At 47.7% G+C, this 26,238-nt stretch overlaps 8 protein-coding genes and 2 non-coding genes; 4 read left to right on the top strand and 6 right to left on the bottom strand.

Annotated features, from left to right (window-relative positions):
- The first annotated feature begins 352 nt into the window (after positions 1-352).
- On the top strand, positions 353-1,449 carry CNAG_07939 (hypothetical protein). XM_012198165.1 has 4 exons: positions 353-535; positions 604-683; positions 741-833; positions 885-1,449. The coding sequence occupies exons 1-3, from the start codon at positions 495-497 to the stop codon at positions 809-811; spliced, it is 192 nt and encodes a 63-aa protein (XP_012053555.1). The 5' UTR covers positions 353-494; the 3' UTR covers positions 812-833; positions 885-1,449.
- A 325-nt stretch (positions 1,450-1,774) lies between these two features.
- On the bottom strand, positions 1,775-1,865 carry CNAG_10144. Its single transcript has one exon. It is a non-coding gene; the product is annotated as a tRNA-Cys (tRNA).
- A 73-nt stretch (positions 1,866-1,938) lies between these two features.
- Positions 1,939-2,026, bottom strand: CNAG_10143. Its single transcript has one exon. It is a non-coding gene; the product is annotated as a tRNA-Cys (tRNA).
- A 298-nt stretch (positions 2,027-2,324) lies between these two features.
- CNAG_06433 (AMP-binding protein) lies at positions 2,325-5,042 on the bottom strand. XM_012197940.1 has 8 exons: positions 4,258-5,042; positions 3,870-4,209; positions 3,737-3,817; positions 3,672-3,682; positions 3,531-3,618; positions 3,015-3,478; positions 2,811-2,960; positions 2,325-2,757 (listed from the first exon to the last, which is right to left on the bottom strand). The coding sequence occupies exons 1-8, from the start codon at positions 4,815-4,817 to the stop codon at positions 2,511-2,513; spliced, it is 1,941 nt and encodes a 646-aa protein (XP_012053330.1). The 5' UTR covers positions 4,818-5,042; the 3' UTR covers positions 2,325-2,510.
- A 369-nt stretch (positions 5,043-5,411) lies between these two features.
- Positions 5,412-7,367, bottom strand: CNAG_06432 (acetate kinase). XM_012198101.1 has 8 exons: positions 6,998-7,367; positions 6,858-6,945; positions 6,702-6,801; positions 6,566-6,652; positions 6,430-6,504; positions 6,231-6,381; positions 6,033-6,183; positions 5,412-5,977 (listed from the first exon to the last, which is right to left on the bottom strand). Exons 1-8 carry the CDS (start codon positions 7,209-7,211, stop codon positions 5,551-5,553), a joined length of 1,293 nt encoding a protein of 430 aa, XP_012053491.1. The 5' UTR covers positions 7,212-7,367; the 3' UTR covers positions 5,412-5,550.
- A 196-nt stretch (positions 7,368-7,563) lies between these two features.
- Positions 7,564-9,747, top strand: CNAG_06431 (acyl-CoA oxidase). Its single transcript, XM_012198100.1, has 9 exons — positions 7,564-7,967; positions 8,026-8,100; positions 8,156-8,287; positions 8,336-8,448; positions 8,508-8,643; positions 8,694-8,789; positions 8,843-9,061; positions 9,116-9,329; positions 9,400-9,747. The coding sequence occupies exons 1-9, from the start codon at positions 7,683-7,685 to the stop codon at positions 9,417-9,419; spliced, it is 1,290 nt and encodes a 429-aa protein (XP_012053490.1). The 5' UTR covers positions 7,564-7,682; the 3' UTR covers positions 9,420-9,747.
- CNAG_07938 (hypothetical protein) lies at positions 9,488-17,126 on the bottom strand. XM_012197939.1 has 10 exons: positions 16,622-17,126; positions 14,465-16,570; positions 14,104-14,415; positions 10,914-14,049; positions 10,589-10,863; positions 10,361-10,543; positions 10,183-10,311; positions 9,925-10,129; positions 9,756-9,871; positions 9,488-9,706 (listed from the first exon to the last, which is right to left on the bottom strand). The coding sequence occupies exons 1-10, from the start codon at positions 17,063-17,065 to the stop codon at positions 9,569-9,571; spliced, it is 7,044 nt and encodes a 2,347-aa protein (XP_012053329.1). The 5' UTR covers positions 17,066-17,126; the 3' UTR covers positions 9,488-9,568.
- Positions 17,127-17,273: 147 nt separating this feature from the next.
- On the top strand, positions 17,274-20,840 carry CNAG_07937 (O-acetyltransferase). Its single transcript, XM_012198164.1, has 9 exons — positions 17,274-17,496; positions 17,545-17,631; positions 17,682-17,952; positions 18,008-18,765; positions 18,815-19,078; positions 19,123-19,221; positions 19,272-19,289; positions 19,336-20,399; positions 20,451-20,840. The coding sequence occupies exons 1-9, from the start codon at positions 17,367-17,369 to the stop codon at positions 20,637-20,639; spliced, it is 2,880 nt and encodes a 959-aa protein (XP_012053554.1). The 5' UTR covers positions 17,274-17,366; the 3' UTR covers positions 20,640-20,840.
- On the bottom strand, positions 20,667-22,418 carry CNAG_06428 (ubiquitin thioesterase OTU1). XM_012197938.1 has 9 exons: positions 22,218-22,418; positions 22,044-22,164; positions 21,547-21,991; positions 21,429-21,490; positions 21,348-21,369; positions 21,219-21,296; positions 21,136-21,161; positions 20,847-21,077; positions 20,667-20,797 (listed from the first exon to the last, which is right to left on the bottom strand). The coding sequence occupies exons 1-9, from the start codon at positions 22,227-22,229 to the stop codon at positions 20,775-20,777; spliced, it is 1,020 nt and encodes a 339-aa protein (XP_012053328.1). The 5' UTR covers positions 22,230-22,418; the 3' UTR covers positions 20,667-20,774.
- A 1,120-nt stretch (positions 22,419-23,538) lies between these two features.
- CNAG_06427 (hypothetical protein) lies at positions 23,539-26,201 on the top strand. XM_012198099.1 has 5 exons: positions 23,539-24,272; positions 24,663-25,313; positions 25,365-25,438; positions 25,497-25,586; positions 25,642-26,201. The coding sequence occupies exons 1-5, from the start codon at positions 23,815-23,817 to the stop codon at positions 25,791-25,793; spliced, it is 1,425 nt and encodes a 474-aa protein (XP_012053489.1). The 5' UTR covers positions 23,539-23,814; the 3' UTR covers positions 25,794-26,201.
- Positions 26,202-26,238: the final 37 nt, after the last annotated feature.

Raw genomic sequence — 26,238 nt, 5'->3', positions numbered from 1 at the left:
TAGATGATGTCAGTAAGGCACAAATGTGATGTCGGGTCTCGCGCTCTTCCGGGGCACTATTACTAGTTTGTTTCCAGTAGTTCCCCCCACAGAATAAAATGCCCTTGGTTCATGAAGCAATGGAGCGTGAGGATCAGCCAATGACTCACCATACGCTCATCGGTTTATCTCGCCTGAGCTAAAAACGGCGGAACGAGAGAAGAAGAACCACAGGGTTTCGTCCCTCTTTTGAATTCCCGATCAATAACATATTGACGTCATTCGTATTCCGGATACTGACGTAACGTACCTCTCTGACGCGTTAGCTCACTTATTTTTCTTTTGCACAAAGAACCAAATTCTAAGCTTACTGCATAACTGATGGTTATGATAATGTCTTGCGGCTGTGCTTGTTACGGCCTCCAAAATGTATAAAGGAACTAAAGAATTGACCAGAAGATGTTTTCCCATTCATTTCTCAAATCTATTTCTCACAAACCGTAACACGACACACCATGGGTAATATCATTTCAGCAATCGCTGGCGCTCTCAACGCGTGAGTCAATGTCTCGAAGATTAGGTTCTTGACCGGCTTGGTGGCAACTCTGACTTCATTCTATCTAGTGTTGTATCAGCAATCGCCTCATTTTTCATGGCCATCTTCAGTGGTATCGCAAGCGTACTGATAGCCATCTGGAACTTCAGTGCGTTCATCTTTTCATTATCTCATCTCACTCCTGACACCTTTGATTTTTACCTAGTCACTTGCGGATGTTGCTCTGGAGGAAGAAGTAGTAGAAGGACCAGACGAGGAGGTGTTGGCACAGTATAGAGGGTGGTGAGGCCCATATATAGTTAGTCGGCCTTTCCCGACTGATACATTGAAGCTGACGTGAAATCTTCAGATAAACATCTCATCACCCGATCCGATTACTAGAGTACTCATACCCATTCCTCCCCTTGACTTTTATTTCCATCCGACTGAGAATCTGTATCCACAAGTATAATTTCTGTAGCAATGCTAGTATGATTCCTGTGGCAGCGCTAGGAGACGATATGCAACGACCAAATCTGTCCAAAAACTTTTAGCCAAATGCTGAAAGCGTTCCAAAATTGTTTCTGAATAGGCGAAATGTTTGACCTTCCGCTTCTATTTTATTGATTGAATTTGGTCGTTGGGTGAGCAAAAGAAAATTGAGAACAGCAGGGTTCAGCGACTGTACGTAGGATTCTTCAAATAAAGCTCCCAAGATTCGGAATTTAAGCAATCAAAGAGATGCACAGATAAAACCAGAAACGCATAATACGGAAGGTCACGGTGCGATTTTTTCCCAATGCACAGCTTGCTTCCGGAAATCTGTGATTTTTTCGCTTAATTAAGCACCAATTTTTTATTTAAAACCCTTAATTACAAAAAATCGCTAGAAAAAAATCGACCCCCCGACATCGATTTTTCTATCGACTTTTGCCTGATGCCATGCATGGAAGTTTTTGTGTCTTTCTGGAGATTTAAGCCTCTCCGCTACTGGTGGGCTGTATGGCTTGTAGACGGAAGCTTATCTAACAAGGGGGTCCAGAAATCGGTTTTAAATTCCTAACTTCACCTGGGACACCATTTGGGCGAGTTATAGCTAAATCGCTGATTTTTCTAAAAGTCGATTAAGAAAAAAATCGCATCGTGACCTTCCCTAATACGGGCTGCTTCAGGCTGATATTTTAAATAAATGAATGACGATGTGCATAATTTTGCAAAAAAAAAGTAAACGAGCAAACTTATTTATTGAAATAAAAACACAGTGGGAAGTGGGATTCGAACCCACGACCTACCGATAACTGCGATGTAAAATTGCAATCGGTTGCTCTAACCAAAACTGAGCTACTCCCACAGCATAATTGAGGCAAAATTTTAGCTAAATCATGTAGTTTATTGCCCTTTTTGGGCTAAACACATAAAAAGAAAGTGGGAAGTGGGATTCGAACCCACGACCTACCGATGATTACAAATAATTGCAATCGGTTGCTCTAACCAAAACTGAGCTACTCCCACCGACGATCATCCCTGTTTTTATATGTAACATAACTAATAAACCTGTGAATATAGTTAGTGATTATCCTTTTCATTTGATCGGTGATGGCATTCAATCATTCTCTTCGTTGGAATATATGTGGCGCTGTCGGTCAATGGCTCTCAACCCTCTACTTACTAATATGACCCTTACAGAGCTGAAATAGTTCTTCGCGGCTTGTACCAGTTATTTTATTACCCACATCAAAATGAACTTACCAGATCAGATGATGTTCTTTTTTCCTTCTTGGGAGACTTCTAACTATTTGAGTTGTTGTCTTCTCGGTGGAGCATCATTTGTAATGGCTTAACTTTTATCACTTTTAATGTGGAGGTGGTTAGATTGCCTCATCGGTATTACTTTTTTGTGCCTCTCTGATCACTGCAAACTTCGACAGAATTGTATCTTCCTACAGATAGATTGTCTCAAGAGCTACCGTTTGACCGTTAAATAATAACCGTATTCTTAAAGCTTCGCGCCCCTTGTAGCCTTCACACCCTCCTCCTGCTCCTTGATCGATAACAATCTCAGGTCTTTTCTCAGGATCTTACCACTAGGACTTTTAGGAATTGCTTCGATGAGTATAACGCCTCCACGTAGCTTTTTGTGATTGGCCACCTTCTTAGCGGCCCAGTCATGGACCTCCTTGGAAAGCTTCTCGCGGTCCGATAAAGAAAGAGAAGCAAGGCCGCCTTTGGGTACTATGTAGGCACTAGCGTGGATGTGAGCTACCCAATTAAGTCACCGTTGTACGGTGGAACTTACCGAGGAAGTTCAGTAGCTTGTGACTTATCGTAGACACCAATCACACCGACATCAGCAACGTTGGGATGCCCGAGAAGAAGGGCCTCAAGCTCCGCCGGCGGCACTTGGAAGCCTTTGTACTTGATAAGCTCTTTTACTCTGTCTACAATACTGCAAGATATTTAGGTCAGACAAGGCACGAGAAGACATGAGAGGAGAACATACGTGAAATATTTTCGGTCGTCAACTATAGCAATGTCGCCGGTCTTGAACCATCCGTCATCAAAAACATTCCTTGTTGCTTCCTCATTTCTCCAGTAGCCTTTCATGACGGATGGTCCTTTTAACCAGAGCTCTCCTCGCTCACCAATTTCTACGTCCTTACCACTCTCAGCATCGACTAATCTTGCCTGATACGTGGGAATCACTCGGCCAATGGCTCCGGGGTGGTGCCGAGATTCGTCAAGGGTCATCACATGGGAGACAGGAGTGGTTTCTGTCAGACCATATCCTTGAGTGACTTGAATGTGAGGGAATCTTGATTCAAACGCTCTGATCAAGTCGGCTGAGAGGGGAGCAGCACCAGACTGGAAACCCCGGACGCTGGAGATATCGTAACTGGAGACGAGCGAAGAATGAATAAGAGCAATCATCATAGGGGGGACGATAAGGCTGAAAGTTACTTTGTACTGATTGGAAAGTCAGCAATGGAATGCTAAGCTTGGATTCAATAAGACATACTCGTTGAATAACCTCAAGCACAGTTTTCTCTTCAAACTTTGGAAGGATGACTACAGTGCCATTGGTGGACATAGCATGATGGAGATTCCTATGCCAGATAAGCATTGCTCCAGTGGAGGAATTTCGCAGTTGATTACTTACATAGTTAAACCCTATTGAATGATAGTCAGTGGGGACATTTTGTCCAATGATCGGTGGCAACTTACGTAGATGTGACTGCAAGGCAGGATGCCGAGAATGACATCTTTCTCCGTCATTGGTTCGAATGAGCATCGAACTGCTTGAATCTACATAGTTATCTGTGAGTACATGCTCTGATTGGCTTCTCACCTCGCTCACCTGACTAGTCATGTTGTGATGACTTGTCTCAACACCTTTCGCCTTACCCGTGGTCCCGCTAGAATAACAAAGATACGCTGTCTTCTTCTCCACATCCTCTTCCCATTGTGCTCGTCCATCAATACCTTTACCCACGTCCCAGAGATCCTCGGTACATCTGAGATGTTTGAGATCGGCCGGCTTCTTGTCTTTAGGGCAAAGAAGGATGATTTTCGACTCGGGGATGTTGCAAGAAGGGTCCAACTTCAACGCCTCTTTTAAGACTGGAACTAAATTGGGCTGAACGAAAATGATTTGAGACGTTGAATCTTTGACCTGGTGTAAGAGCTCAGGAGGTGTACTTGATCGAATTAGCTTAATCATCCCCTCTATCAAAGTTATAACTTACTAGGCATAGTTTGCAGGAGAAGTAACGACACCTAATGCTTGACAACCAAAGAGGGCATTGATCCATTCTAAACTGTTCATCCCAAAGAGACAGGCAACTTCACCCGTCTTCACGCCGAGCTTCTTGAGGCCGCCGGCCAACGCAAGCGCCTGCTCCTCGACTTGTTCTCTTGTGACTGCATTACCGGTAAGTCCATCAATAAAAGCTTTCTTCACTCCCGATGGATTCGGCGCGGGGGCAGGAAAGTAATTGTATTGTTTCGACTTGGGGAAGAGGAATTCGAAAACAGAGGTGCGGGGTAATTGGGGTGTCGGAATGTGAGAGACATATATCTGGTCTGGTCGAGGTGTCATATTGGGCGGTGATGGGTTGTTATCGTTGTGATTTCGGTAGAAAGTGTATCCCGGAGGAAGAGGGATAGAAGAGAATGGTCGAACGTTGGCTTTGGTGGGTATTAAAGAGCGCAGAAGCCACGGACCGGTCGATGTCAACAGACGAGAAATAGCCGGAAGGGCGGCGGATAAAGATATGACGCGGGGTATTAAGAGAATAAGAGGCATTTTGGTATCGCAGGTAGGAACCGGCTATCGGGTATCTTTTGAATTGTGGATTTTCGTTAATCATAATAGTAGATCTAGAAGAGTGGTTTGTTCGTCAAGTGAGACTTGTGGTTAGATTGTCTATCTACAATTAGCACATTATGTCTATGCTCTCATTCCCTATCTACGCTCAGGCGGCATTGGGCTGTAAACACTGTGGTATCTAGCAGAGATGGGGGCAATAAAACGTGTCTCGCCAACGAACAACTCGCAATATCGAATAATGCGTAAATAGCACAGCGGGGATTGCCGCCCGGTTGAGAAGAAGACCGGCGGTCGAGCCTAGGCCGGGCGGACCACCACGTTTCACCGTGTTTGGATCCTCCATCCACGCATGAACGTCAACGTCGTCCGGTCCGTCGATATATGAGAAGCCACGACTTCGTTACAAACTGGCAAGCTTGAGGCAGCACATCTAATTTCTGCTGAGTAATCTGGAACATCTAAACCCTTGCTATCAAAACGAAAGTAGTGCACTTTCTTCTCAACTACTCGTACTACTCGGCTACCTTTGGCAGATTTTAGGGACCCGCCGATGAACCATCAGGATGATAGCAAACCAGACTTAACCATGCTTTTTTATTTCGTCAAGACCCACTAAGTTCGCTCATGGTACATTGTTCATTGTTAATATTTTTTTTTTGACAATGTATAGTAGTTCTAGATAGCAGGAAATGTTGGCTTCGTAGTAAATTTAAAACCCAAATTCCTCCTTGGCCATCCTCGCCATCCAGCCCTCCTCGTCAGTCTCCACCACCCATCCCTTGAGCTTGCTACCCTCTTTTGTGATGCATTTAACAGCACCGCCACTGTTTGAGTTGTTTGCCTCCTCATCCACCTCTGCGCCTAACCATGCTAGCTTCTTCAGCACATCCCGTCTAAGCTCCGCACCCTTCTCTCCAATACCCCCAGAGAACACTAAACCGTCGATGGATTCAATAGGAACTTCAGAGAGGAGCTTGAAAAGGTATTGAGCGACAAAGTTGAGTAGACGGTCCAAGAACACGGCATAAGTGAGTTTAGCCTTCTCGTGATCCTCTTCGGAGCATTTAGAGGGATCGAGGTTTTGGATTATGTGGCCAAAGTTGGTAGTACCGGCCAAAGCTTTAAAACCCGAGTTTCTATAGTCACTCAGCTTTTGAACGTTGCACAGCTTATTGGATGCTAATCACTTACTTGTTCAAGATGATTTCAGCTTTAGAGACGGTGAAGTCACCAACGTTAGCATCAGAAGCAGCATCCTCGGTGTGGTGGAAGATAGCCGTAGGATCGATAGTACCAGACCTGGTACCACCAAGCAATCCCTCAAGCGGAGTAAGTCCCATACCTGGCGGCTAATCAGCAAACATTGACGAACTTTGATTTTGGACTTACTGGTGTCGATGGATTTACCATTCTTAATGCAACACGAGGAAGATCCGCTACCTAGATGGGCCACAACCACATTGATTTGATCAGATGGCTTCTTGAGGTGTTCTGCCAGAGATTGGACAATAGAGGCATAAGAGAGACCATGGAATCCGTACTAATGAAACATTATACACCTTTCAACAACATGTAGGATTAAACGCACCTTGCGTAATGGCATAGTCAACTCGGTGTCGGGTGGAGGAAGAGCGTAAGTGTAAACCTCTGGCGCAATAGTTCGCTGTTGATGTTCAAGGTTTAGCTCTGGTTTACATGTATAAGCGAGTTTCGACTCTACTTACGTGGAAAATGGTGTCGAAAAGAAGTAAAGAAGTGTGGTGAGGCAGGGCATCTATACATGACTTGACAGCCAAAACGGCTCGGTGATTCTGTACGGCAGTAAGCTTCAGATCCTAACACTCAGATTTTTTGGCCTACATGCAAAGGTGCAAACTCAGACAACTTATCCATCTCCATGAGACCTTCTTCGTGTCCTTTGACGACTCGAATGCCTTTATCATGCATGCCGCCGTGAACACTGTGTAGAGTCAGTTTGGGTCGGCCAAGCAATCAAGATAAGGGGCTCAAACTCACACTCTATGGCACACGTATTTGATCTCCTCCTTCTTTACATGCGTCGAGTTCGTGAGGTGATCCAACAGGATTGGGACCAATGAAGCATCTACCTTGAAATCAGCCTCGCCAAAAGTCGTTCACATCCGCCTCTGACCTACATCTGATCTTATCACCGTAATCTGCTTCTTCCTCTGAATCTTTACCCTTACCCTCTTCCCAGGTAGTTTTGATCTTGACCCGTTCGTCACTGGAGCTGATATTGGTCACAGCGAGGTTGGCAAGAAGCTCAAAACTCGGGATTGCGAAGAGCTTTCCTTTGATTGACGAGGAACCGCAGTTGATGGCAAGAAGATATTCAGCCTTGTCGGGCATGGCAGTCAGTACTTGGTGATGTATCAGATACCGAAAAGTGTTTTGAACGACAAAAGTCCATGAGAAGGAATGTATGGCGGCACCCCGATGCTTTCCGACAGACCGCAGACAAGACCGACGGAGCACGATAGTGACAAATGATGATGCAGCTTCGCGGCCCAGTGAGAATGCCGGTACGTCATATACACGGCCCTGTACGAGATCTTTGACGAGCCGTTCCTTTCCCAATTTGCATGCCTAAATACCACATGTGCCTAGCTTCCATCTCGGCTAAATTTCCACGCCTACTTATTTTAGGGAACTCGATTTTGGCTCGTGAGTCCCACCGGTTATGACTGCTGCCGGCACGAAGTGTGACCGTCGGAAGTTATGTGTGTGTGCAGCATGGCACTGTCCACGAGAATTCTATAAAGCGTCTTATGACCATCTAATATCCCCCACTTCCGCATTTATATCCTAGACTCACCCAACATGCTTTCCCGTGTACTCCGTAACAACTCTCGTCTTCTCAGACCAACCCCGCCCTCCCTACGTCTCCGTGCGCTTTCCACCACCCCAGTCAGGTTTAATGTCCAGGAAATCACACGCCCAGCGATCGATACTCCTCTCTCTCTCTGGAACTTTACAGAGGAAGAGAATATGCTTCGGGAGACCGTGAGGCGATTTGCTCAGGATGTGATTGGGCCAAAGGTACGGGAAATGGACGAAAAGGAAATAATGGACCCAGCAATCATCCAAGGATTGTTCGACAATGGCGTACGTTGACTTAGGCCGGAATTTCGAAATGGAGGCTGCAACTGACATATGTTCATAGTTGATGGGGATTGAGACTTCAGCTGATCTTGGCGGCTCCGAGTGCTCCTTCACGTCTGCCATTATTGCAGTCGAGGTGTGTGATATTTTTCCGGGCACTAGGACAAACTGACATATCACATGACTGATAGGAGCTCGCACGTGTCGACCCTTCTGTAGCAGTGTTGTGTGACGTGCACAACACTCTCGTCAACACAGTCATTCGTCTGTATGGCAATGCCGAAATTCAACAAAAGTGGCTTCCAGACCTCGCTACCAAGAAGGTGCGTAAATACCGCGGAGAGAGGTCGTAAATTCACATCTGTGATTAGGTGGGCTCCTTCTGTCTTTCAGAAGCCAATGCGGGATCAGATGCTTTCGGCCTTCAGACTACCGCCAAGTTGGATTCTAGCGGAGACTTCTACGTGCTTAACGGAGGCAAGATGTGAGTTTAGGCGTTTTTGGGCTCATTACCTTTAGAGACTCACTAATCCCGACATTTAGGTGGATTTCCAACTCGGCGGAAGCCGAGACATTCTTGGTGTTTGCCAATGTAGACCCTTCAAAGGGGTATAAGGGAATTACTTGTTTTATTATGAGTAAAGATATGGGCGTTGAGATCGCAAAGAAGGAGGCGAAGGTGGGCTAGTCCAGAATCAAGTGTCGAATGACCGACTGACAACTCTGTAGCTTGGTATCCGAGCATCATCAACATGTGTTCTCAATTTCGACGATGTCAAGATCCCCAAAGAGAACATTGTTGGAGAAATCGGTAAAGGCTACAAGGTCAGTGTTTTCTTACGCCGATAGATTGGACTCCTCTGACTGGATTTTCACAGATTGCGATTGAGATCCTCAACGAAGGACGTATCGGCATTGCAGCCCAAATGATCGGTCTTGCCCAAGGAGCTTTTGATAAGAGTCTCGAGTATGCTTATCAACGCAAGCAATTTGGAAAGCCCGTTGGAGAGTTCCAGGGAATGGGTTTCCAGTTCGCAGAAGTGGCTACTGAGATTGAAGCAGCAAGACTCTTGACTTACAATGCCGCGAGACTCAAGGCATGTCAAAACTTTCCTTACTGAATTATTCAAGCTGACACCTTCTGTTTGCAGGAGGAAGGAAGGCCGTTCACAAAGGAAGCCGCCATGGCGAAGTACTATGCATCTGTTATCGCGCAAAAGGCGTCCGGATCTGCCATCGAGTGGGCGGGCGGCCAAGGATTCGTTCGAGAGGTTGGTCTTGAAAAGTACTGGCGAGACTCCAAGATCGGTGCCATCTACGAAGGTACAAACAACATTCAGCTTGAGACTATTGCCAAATTCTTGCGTACGTGTTAATTGAATGTCTTCGTCGTGTACAATGTCATTGTGATGCTGATTTTCGTCAACAACAACAGGCAAGGAGTATCAGAAGTAAGAGTATGAAGTAGTAATAGTGCTTGTAACAGAGAAGGAGCAACTAGGTGACCGCTGTACGATACGGAAGAAGTTTGACAGAGCCTTCTGTCAATGCGATGATCAATGCATACATAAAAGTTCTCAGAAACAAACGATTGGTATTTTATTTTATTGTTGAAAGTATTTGAGACCTGGCACAGACAATGGCGTTACGAAATCACCTAGAAGGCGTCGCAAGTCTGCGATTGTGGTATCAAGGAATGCGTGATATGATTGTTTATGCAGTATTCTATTTGAATTGATTGACTACAGATCGTCAGTGTAATTATTATGAATGAAAGCACTAAATACGTACTTTGTCATATGAAACAAGGGAAGATACGAATAGATTAATACAACGATAAATAAATGATTTGGTCGAAGCAGCCGTTTCTGCTTCCTGCAAAAGCTCGGCTAGACTCTTGAATATTACTATCAAGATGGCTCAGCACCTTTGCGCGAAATATTGATACAGATATTCCCACCTTGTAGGACCTCTTGACGTAGCTCCATAAATCCAGTTCGATTAAGACCTCTCCTGATTGCTTGCATGTAGGAGAGCTTTGACAAAATTGGATTCATAGTGGCATCTGGTAAGGCGACGAGAGTGGAAAGGTATTTATGCTCGATGGTGAGTTTATCAGTACCTATGCTCTGAAAAAGAAGAGCAATGTAGTCTTCCGAGTACGACTAGATACCCAACGGTGAGTATCTATCTCTGAAAGTGAACGGACTAAACTTACGTCGAAAGATCCAGGATCGAGGTTGGCGACGTTGAGCATGAAATGCAAGCCTACTTGTATACGGCCTTTTTCATTTCCTAGCCTGGCCCATGATTGTCTCCCAAAAGGCGAAATGAAGGTTGTCCAATCCTAAGAGATATCATCAGCGCAAATCGAAGACATTTGGGTACGTGCGCACAAGTCTCTGATGTTCTATGACTAAGACTGCAGCACAATCGGACCAGCATTTGGTTAGCCTGTTGATAAACAACTGCTTCTCTTCCTCAGGCGCAGTCAAACCAGCCGCCCCTTCAGAGGGGATAGGAGGAAGCATATCAGACAGAAGTCGATAGATTCTTGGTGAGATTACATGGTCGATGATCTGCTTGACGTTAACACTCGCCACAGGATCCCTCGCTATACCCACCTCTGCAAGGGAATTATCGAGATCGTCCACTGGATCTGCCTCTATATCGTCTCCTCCTAGTGCTAATACCTCCGCCCTTGTAAAGTCAATGCCCATGGAGCTGTATTCATCTATGCTTCCGCCGTTATATGACTCTTTGGTTTTTCGTCGTCGTCGCGCCAGTTGAGGTAGAGCCGATGCTCGGGCATCAAGGTAGGACTGGATTGTGGCCACAACTTCCATACCACATTTAAGGTCTTTTGATAAATCCAAGTCAAAGATTCGGATAGTCCAGCCTGATCACAATAGATAAGTTGTCGTTATGTAAAGGGTGGAATGTACTCACTTTCGTGCAAAAGAGATGGGTCAGGATAAGCTGGCTTAGCTTGTTCTTCAACATCAAATGAGTGGTGTTCAATCATTTGCCTGAAACATGTCACTACCAACACCATTGTTCGTTCAATCTCGATCTTAGTAGCTGCTTGTGCTCGGACCGGGCCTCTTACGCTTGCCTCCAATTCACCTTGTAGTACTCCTAAGATCTCTCCCAGCCTTCCAACGACCGGTTCAAGGGATTGATCATGATGTCTGCAAGCAACTGCTAGATACATCAATCCGCGAATGCAGATTTGGCGGGAGTCAAAATCGGCCAGCTGAAACACGGACCACTTCTTCGAGTTTGCAATGAGATAAGTGAGTAAGGAGGGCGAAAAATAACACGCCGCAATCATGATCGAGTATCGGTTGATAAGCTGGGCTAGCTCACGCGCCGAAGGTGGGAGTATGCGATTGAACCTGACCGCACTGACAGGGATGATAGACATGATCAGCCGTTGAACGTCCTTCTCAGCTTGATGGGCCTCATCCAGAGATTCGGCTGAAGAGATAATGTCGGATGCAGCCACACAGACCAGGCGAAGATAGAGTTCAAAAGCAGTCTCTCTCTTAGTATCTTCCGCGGCCGTTAAAGACATGTTGAATTGTGCGATGAAGTGGGGATAATCGACAGGTGCTTCGGAAGGAAGGTTACGATATTGTCGGTCTTTAAAGATAACACCAAGATTCCGTGTGGCAACGGAAAAGCTTTGCCTATCGAAGAACCATTTCCACACAGATGACAGTCTGACACACCTTGCCATCATAGTTTTGATATATCGATCCCTCCCTCGAAGGGTCTCGGACTGAGCTCTTTTCTCCGCTTCTTCATTGAAAGCAACTTTGATCATCGACACAGCTCTGCGGACGAGCGTCCAGCGAGGGACAGCACTGAAAGTCTGACTTATCTGACCGACATCATTGAATTGCGAGAGAGCACATAAGCCGAAAACTAGGTACCATATACGCTCCGCTGCAATGGGGCCGGTTTGGTCAAGATGAAATACTGCGTTGATAGCGCGGTCAAATTGGATGAGGAATGTTGTCCCATCAGGTTGCCGAGAATGGACATCCCAAGCTGAAGTGGTGTGAAGGACGGCTATCCATAAGGTAATGGACGTATCAGTTATTTCCGGAGATTCTGATTCGCCACGCATGATGGATTTGAGGGGCCGAATAGTTCTATCAAAGCCCACTGAAAGTAGTTGCTTGAGCAGGGCAAAGACACAATGTTGAACTAATGTTGCGTTCGTTTGGCCCTGGAGAGGCTTAGCTTGAAGACGGCAAGCCAACTCCAATAGCCCCCATCGAAGCTTAAGCAGCGCATCTCGCCCCACTTGATTTGTGATTTGACTGGTCTCAACAGCGTCGAGTCGAGTACTTAAATCTTCAACCGCTTTTTGAGTCGCGGCCCGCAGCTCAAACAGCTCCTGCCCATCTTCATGTCCAGCAATGTACGTCCCGAAGAACTCAAGGGGGGCGAGTGGAAGCTCTCCGCTATGATTGGATGTGTTTGCAATGGCCAGGAGCCGCTGGTGACTTGCAGAAAATATGATTTGAACCACCTCTTGGATGGCGAGGGGTGACATGTATTGTGTCAATTCAATGTCATATTCGCTGACAATCGGAGGCATTGTCACTCGATACGATTCAGGGTTACGCAGAAACATAACCAGCTTGTTGAGTTTTCCGCTCCCCGGAATACTATTCGGATTGCAGTACAGACCAGATGGCAGGGGACTGATATCAAAATCAATAGGAAATCGGTCAAAGTTGGCCCACGACCGCGCTTTACCGACGCCGGCATCTAGAACATTTGCAACAGGGTTGGAGACAGACGTGGCCGACTTGACTCTCTCAAACTGCCTTGATCGAGAGGGCTGAGCCCGGGGAGCGGGTTCTTCATCTTCTGCATCAAAGTCGAAATCACCAGCAGCGAAAATGACATCGTCATCAAGCTGGATGGCAGGACGTTGAGCGTCAGCTCGAAAATGAGATGGCCGTTTGCGCTTTTTGTTGGAAGACTGTCGTGGGGAATCGCCGGCGGCAGGGAAGTTTAGACGAGTCTGCCTAGTTGCTTCACTCCCCCCACTATTAGATCTATTACCTCCGGCAGCGTTACGCATGGCAAGCCTCAAGACGGGCCTTCTTGTGACCTTCGAACGTTGGCCAGATTTTCGGCCTTGTTTCTGTCTACCTGCACGAACGTTCTCACGCCGTCGACCAGCCACTATGCCTTCGAAATCTCCACGATGTAACCTGGCCAATGACTCTCCGGCATTGTCTTCGACCGCTTCAGACGAGTCGCTCTCGTCATTAACTATAATTGGGTGATCTTCTTCACCACTTGCTGCCCTCTCAACGATCTGGACATCGTTTTCACTGTCCGATTCCGAGAACAATCCGGCCATGTCAGTCGCCATATCCTGACCTTCTCCTCGTCGTACGACAGCGCGCCCAGGTTGTAATGGAGAAGTAACACCTCTGCTGTTCGTTGCCTCTCTTTCGCGTTGCTCTCTCCTCTTACGCTCCGCCCTATCCTTTTCCTTTTGCGCAGCCTCCGCTTCAAGGCGTCGAAGCATTGCTGCGGGCATCATTCTTTCTGCAATTCTGCGTCGAGGATCGCGACGCATAGCCTCATCCGAGGATGAGTTGCTTGAATCGGTACCGTCGTCTGAGACATTTCCCTCAGGTGGGGGAGGATTAGCCCCAGAAGTTGGAGGGACAGAGGACCGAGGGCGCGCAGGACCGATGAGATCGTCAACATCAAGAGAGTCTCTATAGTGCTCTGGTAGAGGAGAGTACGCCGCTCCAGGGGACTCGTAGCCAAAGTCATCATACTCGGCATGCTGTCCAAATCCTTCTTCAGGGGAATGCTGGTACTGGGTTGAATGGTAAGATACTGAACGTTGGCGAGATTCAGAGGCAAGAAGCGCAGATTGAGTAGGTAAGTTCTCGTGAGATGGGGTTGAAAGCGGCACGATCGATTCGGAATCGGAGGAGGGGATGGTGTTGTTTCTACGTCGATCTTTTGTGCTGGCATAAGTTCTGGGTCCCCCTGGAGTACGTTTGTGATTTGGGCGATCCTTACGTGCAAGCTTTCGTCTCTGTTGATTCACGCGTCATCGATGGCAATCTAGAACGCCGAAACAGGAACTCACTCTATCTGCGAAGCTCTCCTCCACCTCAGGACTCTTGTTTTGGATTTCCCAAAATCGTCCAAATTCATCTTCCTCTGTGACTCTTTGACTCTCTCTCTCTCTTACTCTTTGGGCCTTTCTTTCTCTTGTTTTCTGAATTTCCGGTTCTCTGGCCGTTTCACTTCCAGAGTTATCCTCGGGTTCATCATCACCTCGTAACCCATTCAAGAACTCATCAAGTTCACGATCGGCCTGCGAGTCATTCTCTTCAGGTTCTGGCTGCTGCTGCCTCATTTGGGCTCGTCTCTCTGCCCTCGCTGCTTCTAGGGCCGCCTGGCCAGTAATCCGTTAGTATGCGCCAAACGATATGTTTGAAACGTACCTTTCGCTGTCTCCGTTCCTCCCTTTCCCTAGCTCTCGCCTGCTGTAATTCTCTTTCCTTTTCTTTCTCTTGTCTTTTCTTTTCTCGCTCCTCACTTTCTGCTATGTCTCTGACGACCCTCTCAAATCGCTTCCGCTCTCTTTCCTCTTTTCTGGCTTTCCTTTTCTCCTCCTTCTCTTTCCTGACTCGCATCCTCGCAATCTTTTGAAGTTGCTTTCTTGTCTTCTCATCCATGTCATCCGGATCTGGTGCAAAACCGTGAGCTAATATGTACTCGTCGAAGTCGGCATCAACCAGCGGTAATGGTGTTCGGGCCCTTGGCGGTCGATCCGCTGAGCCTCCGATCACAATTCTTTCTCCCTCGTCATTTGCTGAAGCACTCTCTGCCTCGGACGACTCTGAGACACTGGCCTCCGAGCTTTGACTGACGATTGCAGCGTCGTCATCTTCCTGGCTGACGTCCTTGGTCCTATGGGCCGGTCTCTTATTTTTTGCTTGGATACCACCCTTGCGCAATTGCGCCTCGTAAATTTGACGTTCTTTTGTGTACGGTTGTAGCTGTACAACAGTACGAGTACGAAACGTACGAGTGGTGCGAAAATGCTCGAGGGCTGGATCAGCGGGAGGATCAGGTGGAGCAGGTGGAAGGGGAGTGGGCGCACGAGGTGGGGCGGGAGCTTCGATTGCGGCGAAAACGGTAGACAAGTCGGCTGCAGGAGAAGAATCACGACGTGCTGGATGAGAGGTTATTTGTTTTGATTGCTGCGGGGATTCAGGGTTGCGAGAAAGCGAAACAGGGGGCGAAGAAAGAGTGCTAGATGGGGCGGGGGAGGGGGCATCAGCCATAGGAGTGTAAGATTGCCGCGGTGGGGATGGAGAGGGCATATCGATGAATGCCGGGGACCAGGAAACCTGAGGTGGCGATGCAAGAGCTTGTGGCCTGGGTGATTGCGACTGAAGAGAATAATTATGGGAAGAAGGAAACAATTTAGGTGGGAAAGAACCTGACATGTCTTGCTGGTGGGGCGGTTGGCTGAGACCAAGCGTTAATTCGGGTAAAACACTAAAGGGCACATCCTTAGTAAGGCTGCTCAGTGTAGGATGTGGATTAATAGCAGAGCGAGTGGTCATTGATTGGTCTTGTTGAACAACAATTGTTTGTGCAGGTGAAGAAGAATTCGGGGCCTTCTGTGAAGGCTCGTGTCGAGATAAGGGCAGGCCATTTTTGGGAGAAACTATCAGATCGCCAGCCACAGGACTGTGGGTTTGTCTCCGTCCTTGTGTCGGTGTACGAAGGGGTGATATTCTCCTCGATAAAGCTGACATCATAGTCTCATCGAAGTCATCTCTTTCTACCGGTAAGGTCTCAGGAGTGGGCGAATGGTCGAGGTAATCCATTTCCTCCATCATTGTCTCATCGACATCATTTCTGCGAAACGGTATTGTTTCAGGGGTTGGGGACCGCAAAGACAACTGAGATGCCTCCATCGCTGTCTCTTCGATAGGGTATTTGCTGATCGGTAGAGTTTCAGACATTGGCGATCGACAATGTAGTTCCGACCCCTCTATTATAGCTTTGTCGGGATCCAGAAGGGGTGATGTTTCAGGAGTTAAGGACCGTCGCTGAAGATGCCGAAGAGAAGACTCTCGCAGAGGTCGGTGAAGATCAGTGTTGAAGACATCTTTTATAACTCCGTCTCCAACCTGATGACTTTCAATTTCATTTGATAGATTATTCCTTTGCTGGCTATCATTATCATTCAGAGTCGGCGACGACGTGTTTACAGCCTGGGAGGATATTTTAATATCTGTATCCTTTGGCGGCTCAAAAGCCAAAAAGTCTAATTCGTCGTCTTCCCCGTCCCAAGGCTCTATTAAGGGAGGCCGAGATCCTCTTTCGGCGATGGATGGAGAGCCCAATGCCTGTTCATATAGAGGGAAATCCGGGTCCTCTTCCGGAAAAGTGAGACGTCGAGTAGGGGTCGTTGCTGCGCTGGAGAATTCCGGCGAACTTGCCTGGTCGACGACTGATGAAGGTGCCGGCGAAAAGAGGTTGGCATAATACATGTCGCGATTCTCATTTAAAGGCCATCCAATTGGAGTGCGCTGAGCTGGATCAGCAATGATTAATGCAAAAGCTAAAGGTTTCTTTCTCACATTGTCGATTGACTTATCCGGCTTTTTAGGACGAATGCCTGTTGCGCCCCCTCCGCACGCCTCTTCGTCCATCGCTGAATGTGAACTTAAGTATTCGATCGGGCGGGATGAGCCATGGCTACCCATCACCAGATCGGCCGCCCTCCTATCTCTCCACTCCTCGTACTCATCGTCGTCGCTCGGTGGCACAGCATCGCTCACTTCTTCGTCATCCCTTCCTCTCCTCCTTCCGGCTCGGGTCAATCGTCTCCGAGATGGTGATGAAGATGGAACATTTTGGGAAGGGCTAAGTCCTCGGCGTGCAGATCTGCGAGAAGAAGATCGTATAGGGTAACGGGGGGTCAGAGACGACAGTTCTCCGGTACTTTGGGAGCTAGGACCCGCTTGGGTTGCCGGAACAGCAGCCTTCTTCCTGCTTGACGTCGAACAGCGGTTAAGGGGCATGAGTTATGCTGAGCATCGATGCTTGTGTCAAAAGTTGTCGTGGCAATATCGAATATGTTGAAAGGCGTTCTTTACTTTGGATGACTGGACTTTGGACCTCTCGACGCGCAGGTGGAGGAAGGCAAAGACGCGACGTGTTACGTAAACATTTTAGTCTGGGTATGGAATTGTACAAGATCTACCCTGCGTCCGAAAGGTGTCCAAGGACGATCGATCTGCTCTCCCTCGCTCTTCTCTTCTCAGCTTGTATCCATCCTGCAGCCATTGGGCAGTTTATAGCCAAGGAGGGCAGAGGTCCGAAATGCCCAACTCCAGCAACTCGAGATCACAGGCCACGGCCGCAAAGCTCAACCCTCTCTGGTATACCTACGCGTGTGCCACTCTCGTCGCCGCCGTCGTCCTGGGAAACATTCTGCGTTGGGCGTTTCTTGGTAAGTGGTACTGATGAATCATGGTAGTACTTGCTAACGATGTGCTAGAATTACCCGATTCGTACCATTGCTCAGCCCTGTTGAATACGGGCAAATGGTTAGATCCTGGGACTTGGACAAATTGGCAACCGGAAGGTGTGCTGCTTGCTTCTTTCATTCCCATGCCTTCTGACTTTTGCCTATAGGCTGTTTCCAATTACCCTTATCAGCTCAATCATGGCAAAGATGCCTGGCATCACCCACAGTAAATACCCACCAAGCACTCCACTCATATTACGACAAACGTACAGCCTTGTTTGTTGGGGACTCGACAGTCAGGCAGCTGTACTTTGCCACTGCTCGAAAGGTCGGCAAGGCATCTAAGGCTTGGGAGTCGGAAGGAGAGAAACACACCGATAGGTCATTGCTTGTGAGTGACCCGTTAGGAGGCCCTTCGCTCGAACTTGAATTTTGGTGGTGAGTGGATGGACGTGTTAATGGCCCTGGCCGGTCTTGGCTTATCGTGCTCTAGGGATCCTTATCTCAACTCATCAAAAACCATCGGGCTTCTATCAGGCCGTGGCCTTGCCCCCTCCTCGCTGCTCGTCATGGGCTCCGGTCTTTGGTACCTCCGCAACCCATCATCAGGTGGCTTGGCCTCGTGGGGAGCTATGATCCACGACACTTTTGAGTTCATCAAGAAGAATCAAGGCTCACCTCAAGCAGCTTTGATCAACCCTTGGGATAATATGCTTCTCGGATCTGGACTGACTCTCCCCGGCCTCTTGCCCCAGCAATCTCCCAAATTTGTGGATTCCTCTCGTGAGGTCGAGGCAAGGTCTCTCTTCTCCAGAGCATCGTCGGCCAGCCATCGACCAGCCGACTTCTCGATATCCGATGCCATTGTCTATCTCCCTATTTCTACGCCTGTACATGAGAAGCTCTCTTCCTCTCGTGCAGAAACCATCTTTCACACCGACGTTGAAGCTATGAACGCTGATCTTTACGCCCGCCTCACCCACCCCGACCCACCACCTGTCGTGATTCCCTCAGTTTTCAATCAGCTACTGGTGGACGATGAGACCGAAGACGGATTGCATTTCTCCGATAAGATTATGGACAAACAAGCAGAATTGTTACTAAGTTGGAGGTGTAACGATGTCATGCGCCATGAAGGAGCAACAGGGGCATGTTGCAAGAGGTACGACTGGGTGACCCCTATACAAGGCCTTATCTTAGCTGTTCTCATCCTTTGGGCTCCCCTCGGGACCTTCATTACCCCTCGCTTGCGTAAGTACATTCATTATTTCTCATCACGTCTCGCTTACCAGCGGCGCAGCACCTAATTCCCCTATCCACGACTACCTTCCTTCCCCCTCCATCGCTCCTGCTCTTAGTACTTTTGGTCTGGCCGTGGGCTATCTCTTCCTCGCCGACAGGACCCATGTCTTTCAGAAGGAGCAAAAGGACTATGACGCCGTCGTCTTCGGGGTGATCACCTTTGCAGCCTTTGTGGCTGGACTTCTTACCATCAAGAACAGTGGAAAGGATCTCGGTTTTTTGAATAGGGACATTACCGATGAATGGAAGGGATGGATGCAAAGTGGGTAATTATAAATGCGTTTTGCGAAATCTGACGATTGGCAGTTGCAATCTTGATCTATCATTTCTTCGGAGCTTCCAAAATTTCTGGGATTTACAACCCTATCCGGGTTCTGGTTGCCTCCTATCTTTTCATGACTGGATGTGAGTAGCATATCATTCTATCTGTTACAAGTTCTAACGTGGTTGCATAGATGGTCATTTCTTTTTCTGTAAGCCCCTTTAACCATGTTTCGAGTTTTTCTTGACGATTCGTAGATTACAAAAAAGCCGACTTCGGCTTTCAGCGAGTTGTCATGGTCCTTGTTCGTCTCAACTTGCTCTCTGTCGTCCTTCCCTACACTATGAACACCGACTACGCCTTCTACTACTTCGCTCCTCTTGTCAGCTGGTGGTACCTCATCATTTATGCGACCATGGCTTTCGGCTCCAAATACAACGATCGCCCAGCTTTCCTCTTGGCCAAATTGTTTACTTGTGCTGGATTGGTCACCCTTTTCATGCACTTTCCCTGGCTTATGGAGGATGTCTTCAAGGTTCTGAACACAGTCTTCAACATTCAGTGGTCTGCCAAAGAGTGGTCTTTCCGAGTCACTCTCGACTTATTCATTGTATGGGCTGGTATGCTCTGTGCTTATGGGTTCGTCAAGTTCAAAGAGTACCAAATCAGTGACCGACCTTGGTTCCCTACCATGCACACAGCAACTTTGATCGGGAGCGTACTCGGCATGATCTGGTATTTCTGGTTTGAACTTCACTTGGCTAACAAGTTCGTTTATAACGAATACCACGCTGTCGTCTGTATTGTGCCCATCATATCATTTATCTTCCTTCGAAACGCATCTCCCGTCTTGCGATCATCTACCAGCAAAATCTTTTGCTTTATCGGCCAATGTTCGCTCGAGACTTTTATCCTCCAGTTTCATGGCTGGTTAGCATCCGACACGAAAGCTGTCCTGCTCGCGGTTCCCAGTACGCAATGGCGGCCTGTGAACCTTGTGATCTCCACAATCTGCTTTATCTGGTTGAGTTACCGCGTCTCTGGTGCAACCGGCGAGATCACTGAATGGCTAGTGGGCAAAAAGAAAGCCTTACCCCTGCCCGCGACTTCCGCTGGTCCAAGCACGAGTACAAGCCGACAGGCCACCTCGCCGACGCTCACAACAGCAAGTGCTATGCAAGCCGTGGTAGAAGGTCCACAAGACGGGGCGAAAGGTGGTATTCCAGAGAGTATACCGATGATGAACCAGGCCGATAAGGATATTGGCGGACTGACGCCAATGGAGGACGAGACCTTGGAACGAAGAGATAGCTGGCCCACAGTGAGTCCTTCTTTATCTGAATACGGTTTCTTACGGCTAACAAAACATTAGTGGATGGCATCGACCGCCGCTTCGCTGACAGGTCGAACAGCAGAAGGGTACGCCCCTCTGACTAGACAGTGGAAGGACCAGACAGTCTTGAGTGTGATTCAGAATCTCGGAGATTTGATGAAAAAGCACACCTCGGTCAAGATTGCGGTTATTCTCTTCGGATTATGGGTGTTGAATTGGATATACTAGAGATTGATTTATTTTTTTACTTTAGAGGAGAATTTGATATACCTTCATTAGACGGATAAAATGTGATATTTTTAGCAATACATAAAAGACAGAATAGCGCTCATACACTGTGCTGGAAAGGTAATTGATATAATCTTAGTACTCGCCAAACTCGACATCTGTTGAATTTAGCTTGAGGCCACGAATAGTCGACAGGGGATAACTCACGACCAGTCTGCATGGCGTGTTCTCTCGCGCCTTTTTCTCCTCTCAGACCCGTCTTGCATATCGCACACCTAAGATCAAAGTTTGCAGTGTCGGTATAATAATGCCTAGCTCGAAGTTGTGAGACGAGCTTGTCGGCAGTAGTGAGAATGGTCTGATCAGTCACCGGGAATACTGTGGTGTGGAAAGAAGCTGGGGAAACAGGGAGAGGTGATAGACTGATGGCGTCGTAGTCTGGAAAGGGTTAAAAAGTCAGGGATGGCAAGGCGACGTAAGGTGAATCAGGACTCACGAATACCAGAGTAGACGAGAAGGCAACTAAACAAACAGATCGCCATGAGCCACCAGAGCGGACCATATGTTATTCGAACGTACCGTGAGTCATATTCATCTTGACCAAATCTATCGCATCGGCCTGTTGCTACGTCAAACGAGGCAATCTCAGTCTTGTAGCTATGATTTTTGGTAAGCAAAGATTGATGTCTAATGGCCTTTTTGATTTACTGTTTGGCAAATATTGAGAGTTCTGAACAACGTCAACAATGCCATGCAGGAGATTTGCACAGGAAATATATAGAAACATACCGATAGCCCCACCCCATGTCTGCGGCTTTTGGATTCGCTTCACATACTGATCGATTGGCTGGCTTTATAATCACATTAGCTCGAGTGGTCTCTGGATCATTTGATCCCGATCACTTACCCAAGCATAACCTCAGAGTATGTAAAAGGATCATCCTTGATGGCATTAGCCACCACCGTACGCAGCCTCTGAGCTGCCTCGATACCGCCCTCAAATACAACGCCAATAGCACTGAAAAGACAAGAGTTGTCATCCGGTACAACCCTCAGCTGCAGGTATCCAGCGTCTCTGCCCGGTAGGGCAACGCTCTCGCCGCTTTCCGCACCTTGATCTTGAGAAGCATTCGATACTAAGGGGGCAGCAAGAATCGGTGAAGCGCTGATAGGCCTTGAAGCAGCAAGAGCTGAGTTAGTAGTTGCTGGAGGTTGGGCAGTAACTGGCGCCTTCTTCGAAGAGCCACTCGATGGTACAGAGCTGACAATTAGCTGCTCTCCCCTGCCAATGGGGATGGAAGACAGCGGTCCCGCCGCTGATGGAAGTGGCTTGGGTGGATAACCATACTTGACTGGGGGGCGCTCATAAGGATAAAGATTGCAATGTTGGAAGCCACTACTTACTATCCTGTTCATCCGGAGGTATCTCAGTGTTAGAGAAGATCAACACTTTGAGATCATCTATGGTGGTGGTTTCTGGGTCCAAATCAAGCGTTGAGACCCCTTGAGGAGCCCTTAACCGTATGTATAGGACCTGTAGTTAGTATATACAGTTTGAACCTCTGGAACTCGACTCATCTTAACGGTCATCAATATATTCTTTTAACTTGAGGTCTGTTCAACAGATGGAATGGGGTTGAGTCGTCCTTCGTTTAGGACGAGACTTCCGTGTTACTCTTTTTCTTACAGCGGAATTGATGATGTTGGGCAACTACTTCTTCAAGGTTATAGGTAATAGCTTGTTATTAAAGTCAACAATAGCTCGTTATTCAAGTCAACTGTGGCTGGTAAATAAATCCATGAACTGCTGCTGACCAACATTTGTCACCACCCATCGACACTCTGCTCGACACGAAAGCGAATGTTGACAGGGCCAGGCACAACTTCTTACACGTCATCACCTCTGTGTTAGTAGTAGATCCCTAATTCCTTATAACGAACTAAAATTCAAACTAGCTCCTTGTCGTGCTTGTCGTCTTACGTACGTTGAGCCCTACGTACGGTAAATTAGCCGGAAGGGGTCATCTATCTCAGGTTGTTTACAGAAACTAATACTTGAGTGCCGACAACGATGCTCGATCATCTACGAGCTCCTGTATAATAACGACACACAGCACGCAATGCGTATAATCATCTTCTGCTGTTGCGTGATGACCTTGATTGCGACCACGAGGGCTTGGAATATTATGATTTGACTGATGGGTGACGACGTTAGAAACAGTAGGAACTTCATAATGCATCCGGCTTGCTGATAGGCAGCGGTCCTTTCATGACCGCATCACATTACGTAGCTATGGTACCTTGCTGCACACAACAATACTATCGATTACTATTACAGAGGTAAGCGATGTTTTATTATGATAGTTCCCACATGGTGGTCAGCTATCTAGGCCGATAAGAAGTTGCTGAGAGGACAAAATAAATGGCCATGAAGAAACAGCAAGTGAAAATAGCAAGGCTCGATTCATCATAAATAGGGAGGAAGGAGGATAGAGTGCCATATGAAGTTAGCTCGACTGGCTTCAACTCAAGTCGGATGGTCATTTGCGTCTATATACCTGCCAAGTCAAGACTTGACTGACTAATGGGAGTCGTGTGGAAAGGTCGAGTAATGCATATTGGATGAGTCAGAACATAAACGATTGTTCCATCCAACCTTCCAATTGCTTTTCAATATGATATGGGCACTTCGGACTTCGGACTTGTCGCTTAGTTATGTATGGCTGCAGAAGCTAGAGATGGCAAAAGGGAAAAGACGCTGGAATGGGAGATGCGTTATAAATGTACTTGTCGCCCTGATTTAAGGGCAAAATGATGTCAGCCGGCCAATGAAATTACGTTTCATGCGAGTTAAATGGGGGTAAGTTTAAGGAATAAGGCCACGCAGCGAGTGGTTGATGAACATTTCCGGCGGCGGCGGCAAGGAGGAAGGAGTAAGAATTCTGTGGCTGGCAGTCGTTGGTGGGCCCTGTGTTTTGCAGACGATCAATCTTTTGTCCCTCCTCCTTCCTTCCTACTGTAACACGCACCTGCCACCGCTATTGTCTCTTCCATCCTCCCACTCCGCAACTCCAGCCCATATATATCGCGAGCTACGCAGCGTCCGAGCTTGGCTCCACTCGATCAACAAACCACCTTCAAAACTGTCAACCTTTAATCAGCCAACGCATCCACCATGGGCGAGCCCCCGGACGGATCCGGCAGTTATAATGTTCCCTCGTCGGTAGCTATGTCTGCTAGCTCCCAGCTGCCGCAGCGCGATTCACCCAGCTCGTCAAGTGAAACACTTTTAACCTCCTCATCTCGGTCTTCGTCCTCTTCAGGTCCGAACCTTACGACGCCAGAACTGCAGCCACACGACCACGAACTCCCACCCGTCTTCCACTCCCACAGCCCAAATACTTCTCCTTCTGGGTCTACAACAAGCACAGCACATTCAAAGGGAGAAAGCACTCCTCGAGCAGAGATCAGTGCTCCGGTGTGGCCCCTGTCAACAGCGTCCGACATTACCGGGGTCTATGATGAACCATCAACAATGACTGGTATCGGGCCCAGTTTTAACGAACAGCCACCAACTGTATCTCGCTCGCCGTCGCTCAAACGAGGGAATAGTTGGAGGAAAAAGCATGCCAGGTGAGTAATCGATCGTCGTCTTCACGTCTCTACTCCTTCACATCTCAACTCGTTTCTTCCTCCGTATTGCGCTTGTAACCATCCAGGTGGCTACATGCCCATGGGGTGATATGTGCCGCTTTACTGTCGTTGTTAGAAAGTGTCGAGTGTCAAGTGTCAGGGATGGCTTCCCATCAGGCCATTGCTCCGCTTTGGAACACTTTTGATGTCCTTCTTTGATCTACGAGATTCCAACCTGTGGCTTCCTAGTCAGCGGATGGTGGTGCACGGTGCAAAAGTCTTCGTATTAGTCACTGCATACTTGATTAAATTAAACTTCCACGCTTGGCGAATTAATTCCTATACTGCTTGTGTATGGTATCGCTGACTCATGACTCGTCAACTACGCAGTCTCGATACTCCTCCAACTGCTCCCCATCATGACCCTTCTTTTCCAAGCTTTACTTCTTTGAGCCAAATTCCGCCTCTATCTCAAACACCTCAACCTGATATTAGTTCGCCCGTGGTCGGACTACCAGCAGCTCAGGCCCCATCTCCTGCTGTTGCATATGCGGAAGCTAGGCGCTTTTCGAGAGGTTCTCATGCCTCGACATCTAGCCAGGACAAATGGGCTCGGGCTCATTCTCCCTCTTCTGGATGTCAGATATCTGCGCCTATCTCGCCTCCCGTGGGCTACCCTCTTTCATTTTATTCTGGCGGGAGGCGAAACTCTTCATCCTCCGGTCTTGCTCCCCCTGCCTCGTCCGCAGCAAGCACCGCCTCCTCATCCTCCGGCAGAAGCTCTGGTCGCAATCTTTCTACACCTCCCCAGGCGCCGAGGTGGGCTCAGCCACCGGCTGTTACCAACTCGTACTCTGGTAGGGCACTTTCCTTCGGCTCTAGTCAAAGTCGCCCAGATATCAACATAGATGATTTCGATCCGGAGCTGTTTGAAGGTGCCGAGGATGAGTGGATTGAGATGATCAAAGGATCGGAAGGGAGGATTGCCATTAAAAGTACGCCAAGTGCGTATGATATAATGGTTTGGCTCCCAGGCTTTTCGTAAGTTGGCGTACACTTATGCCAGCAACAATTGCTGACTACGTCTCGCAGGATTGACAACATCACTATTGCCACTCGAGGGCACCGAACAGTTCATATCGTAGCAGATCATTGGGACGAAGGCGGTATGTTGGCTAACCACAGCGGCAATCGAGTTAAAATGCTTATTTTGGGGTTGTACAGATCACGCTCAGTGGGACATCAAATTGGGTGAAGACGCCAATCTGAAATCTGTCAACGCCAAATTCACGGGCAAGGAGTTACGTGTGACGGGTAAGTTCCTAGACCTCGTCATCAACCAGAAGTTCATCACTGATTCCATCAACAGTCGCCAGGCAACTCCCTGAGTGGCAGATAGCCCGTAATTTGCGACTGTCAAACGCCGCAGCCAATCGTCCAAATCCTTGTAGCGGTCCAAGTATCACTGCTACCAACATCAATCCTCTTGAACGCGCTACTGCAGCACGCAATCGAGTATAGCGCACTGTACCCATAGTTCCTCCGCGGCAATATATAATCACAACCCCCTATAATGCGCCTCGAACATTTCCTGCATGTGCCATTACGACTTCTCGCCTCCGCTGTCCTTCAGCCGGGCGCATGTTACCCCGCATTTCGATCTCATTGTATATAGATTGATCGAAACCGTTATTCCTTATCTTTCGGCCGTTTATTATAGCTGAAGTTCTGGAAGCCTGTAGCATCATCATACCATATTAATTTTTTCTGCCAAAGCTTCATTTTTTATATTATCCTTCTCTGTGGCCGCCTTGTTTCATGGACAGCTTTTCATATTTTTTTTTTTCATGATCAATATGATACATAGCTGTCATCTACAAAAGATACGAGAGCGATACGCAGGCAGGGAGAATGCATTTCTATCGAAAGAATAATAAGCGAGTGAATAAACTGTCCATACGTTATG

This window comes from Cryptococcus neoformans, chromosome 13 (assembly GCF_000149245.1).
Source record: "Cryptococcus neoformans var. grubii H99 chromosome 13, complete sequence".
NCBI classification, from domain to species: domain Eukaryota; kingdom Fungi; phylum Basidiomycota; class Tremellomycetes; order Tremellales; family Cryptococcaceae; genus Cryptococcus; species Cryptococcus neoformans.
The sequence above is the reverse complement of the archived record's forward strand: the minus strand, read 5'-3'. Positions and strand labels throughout refer to the sequence as shown.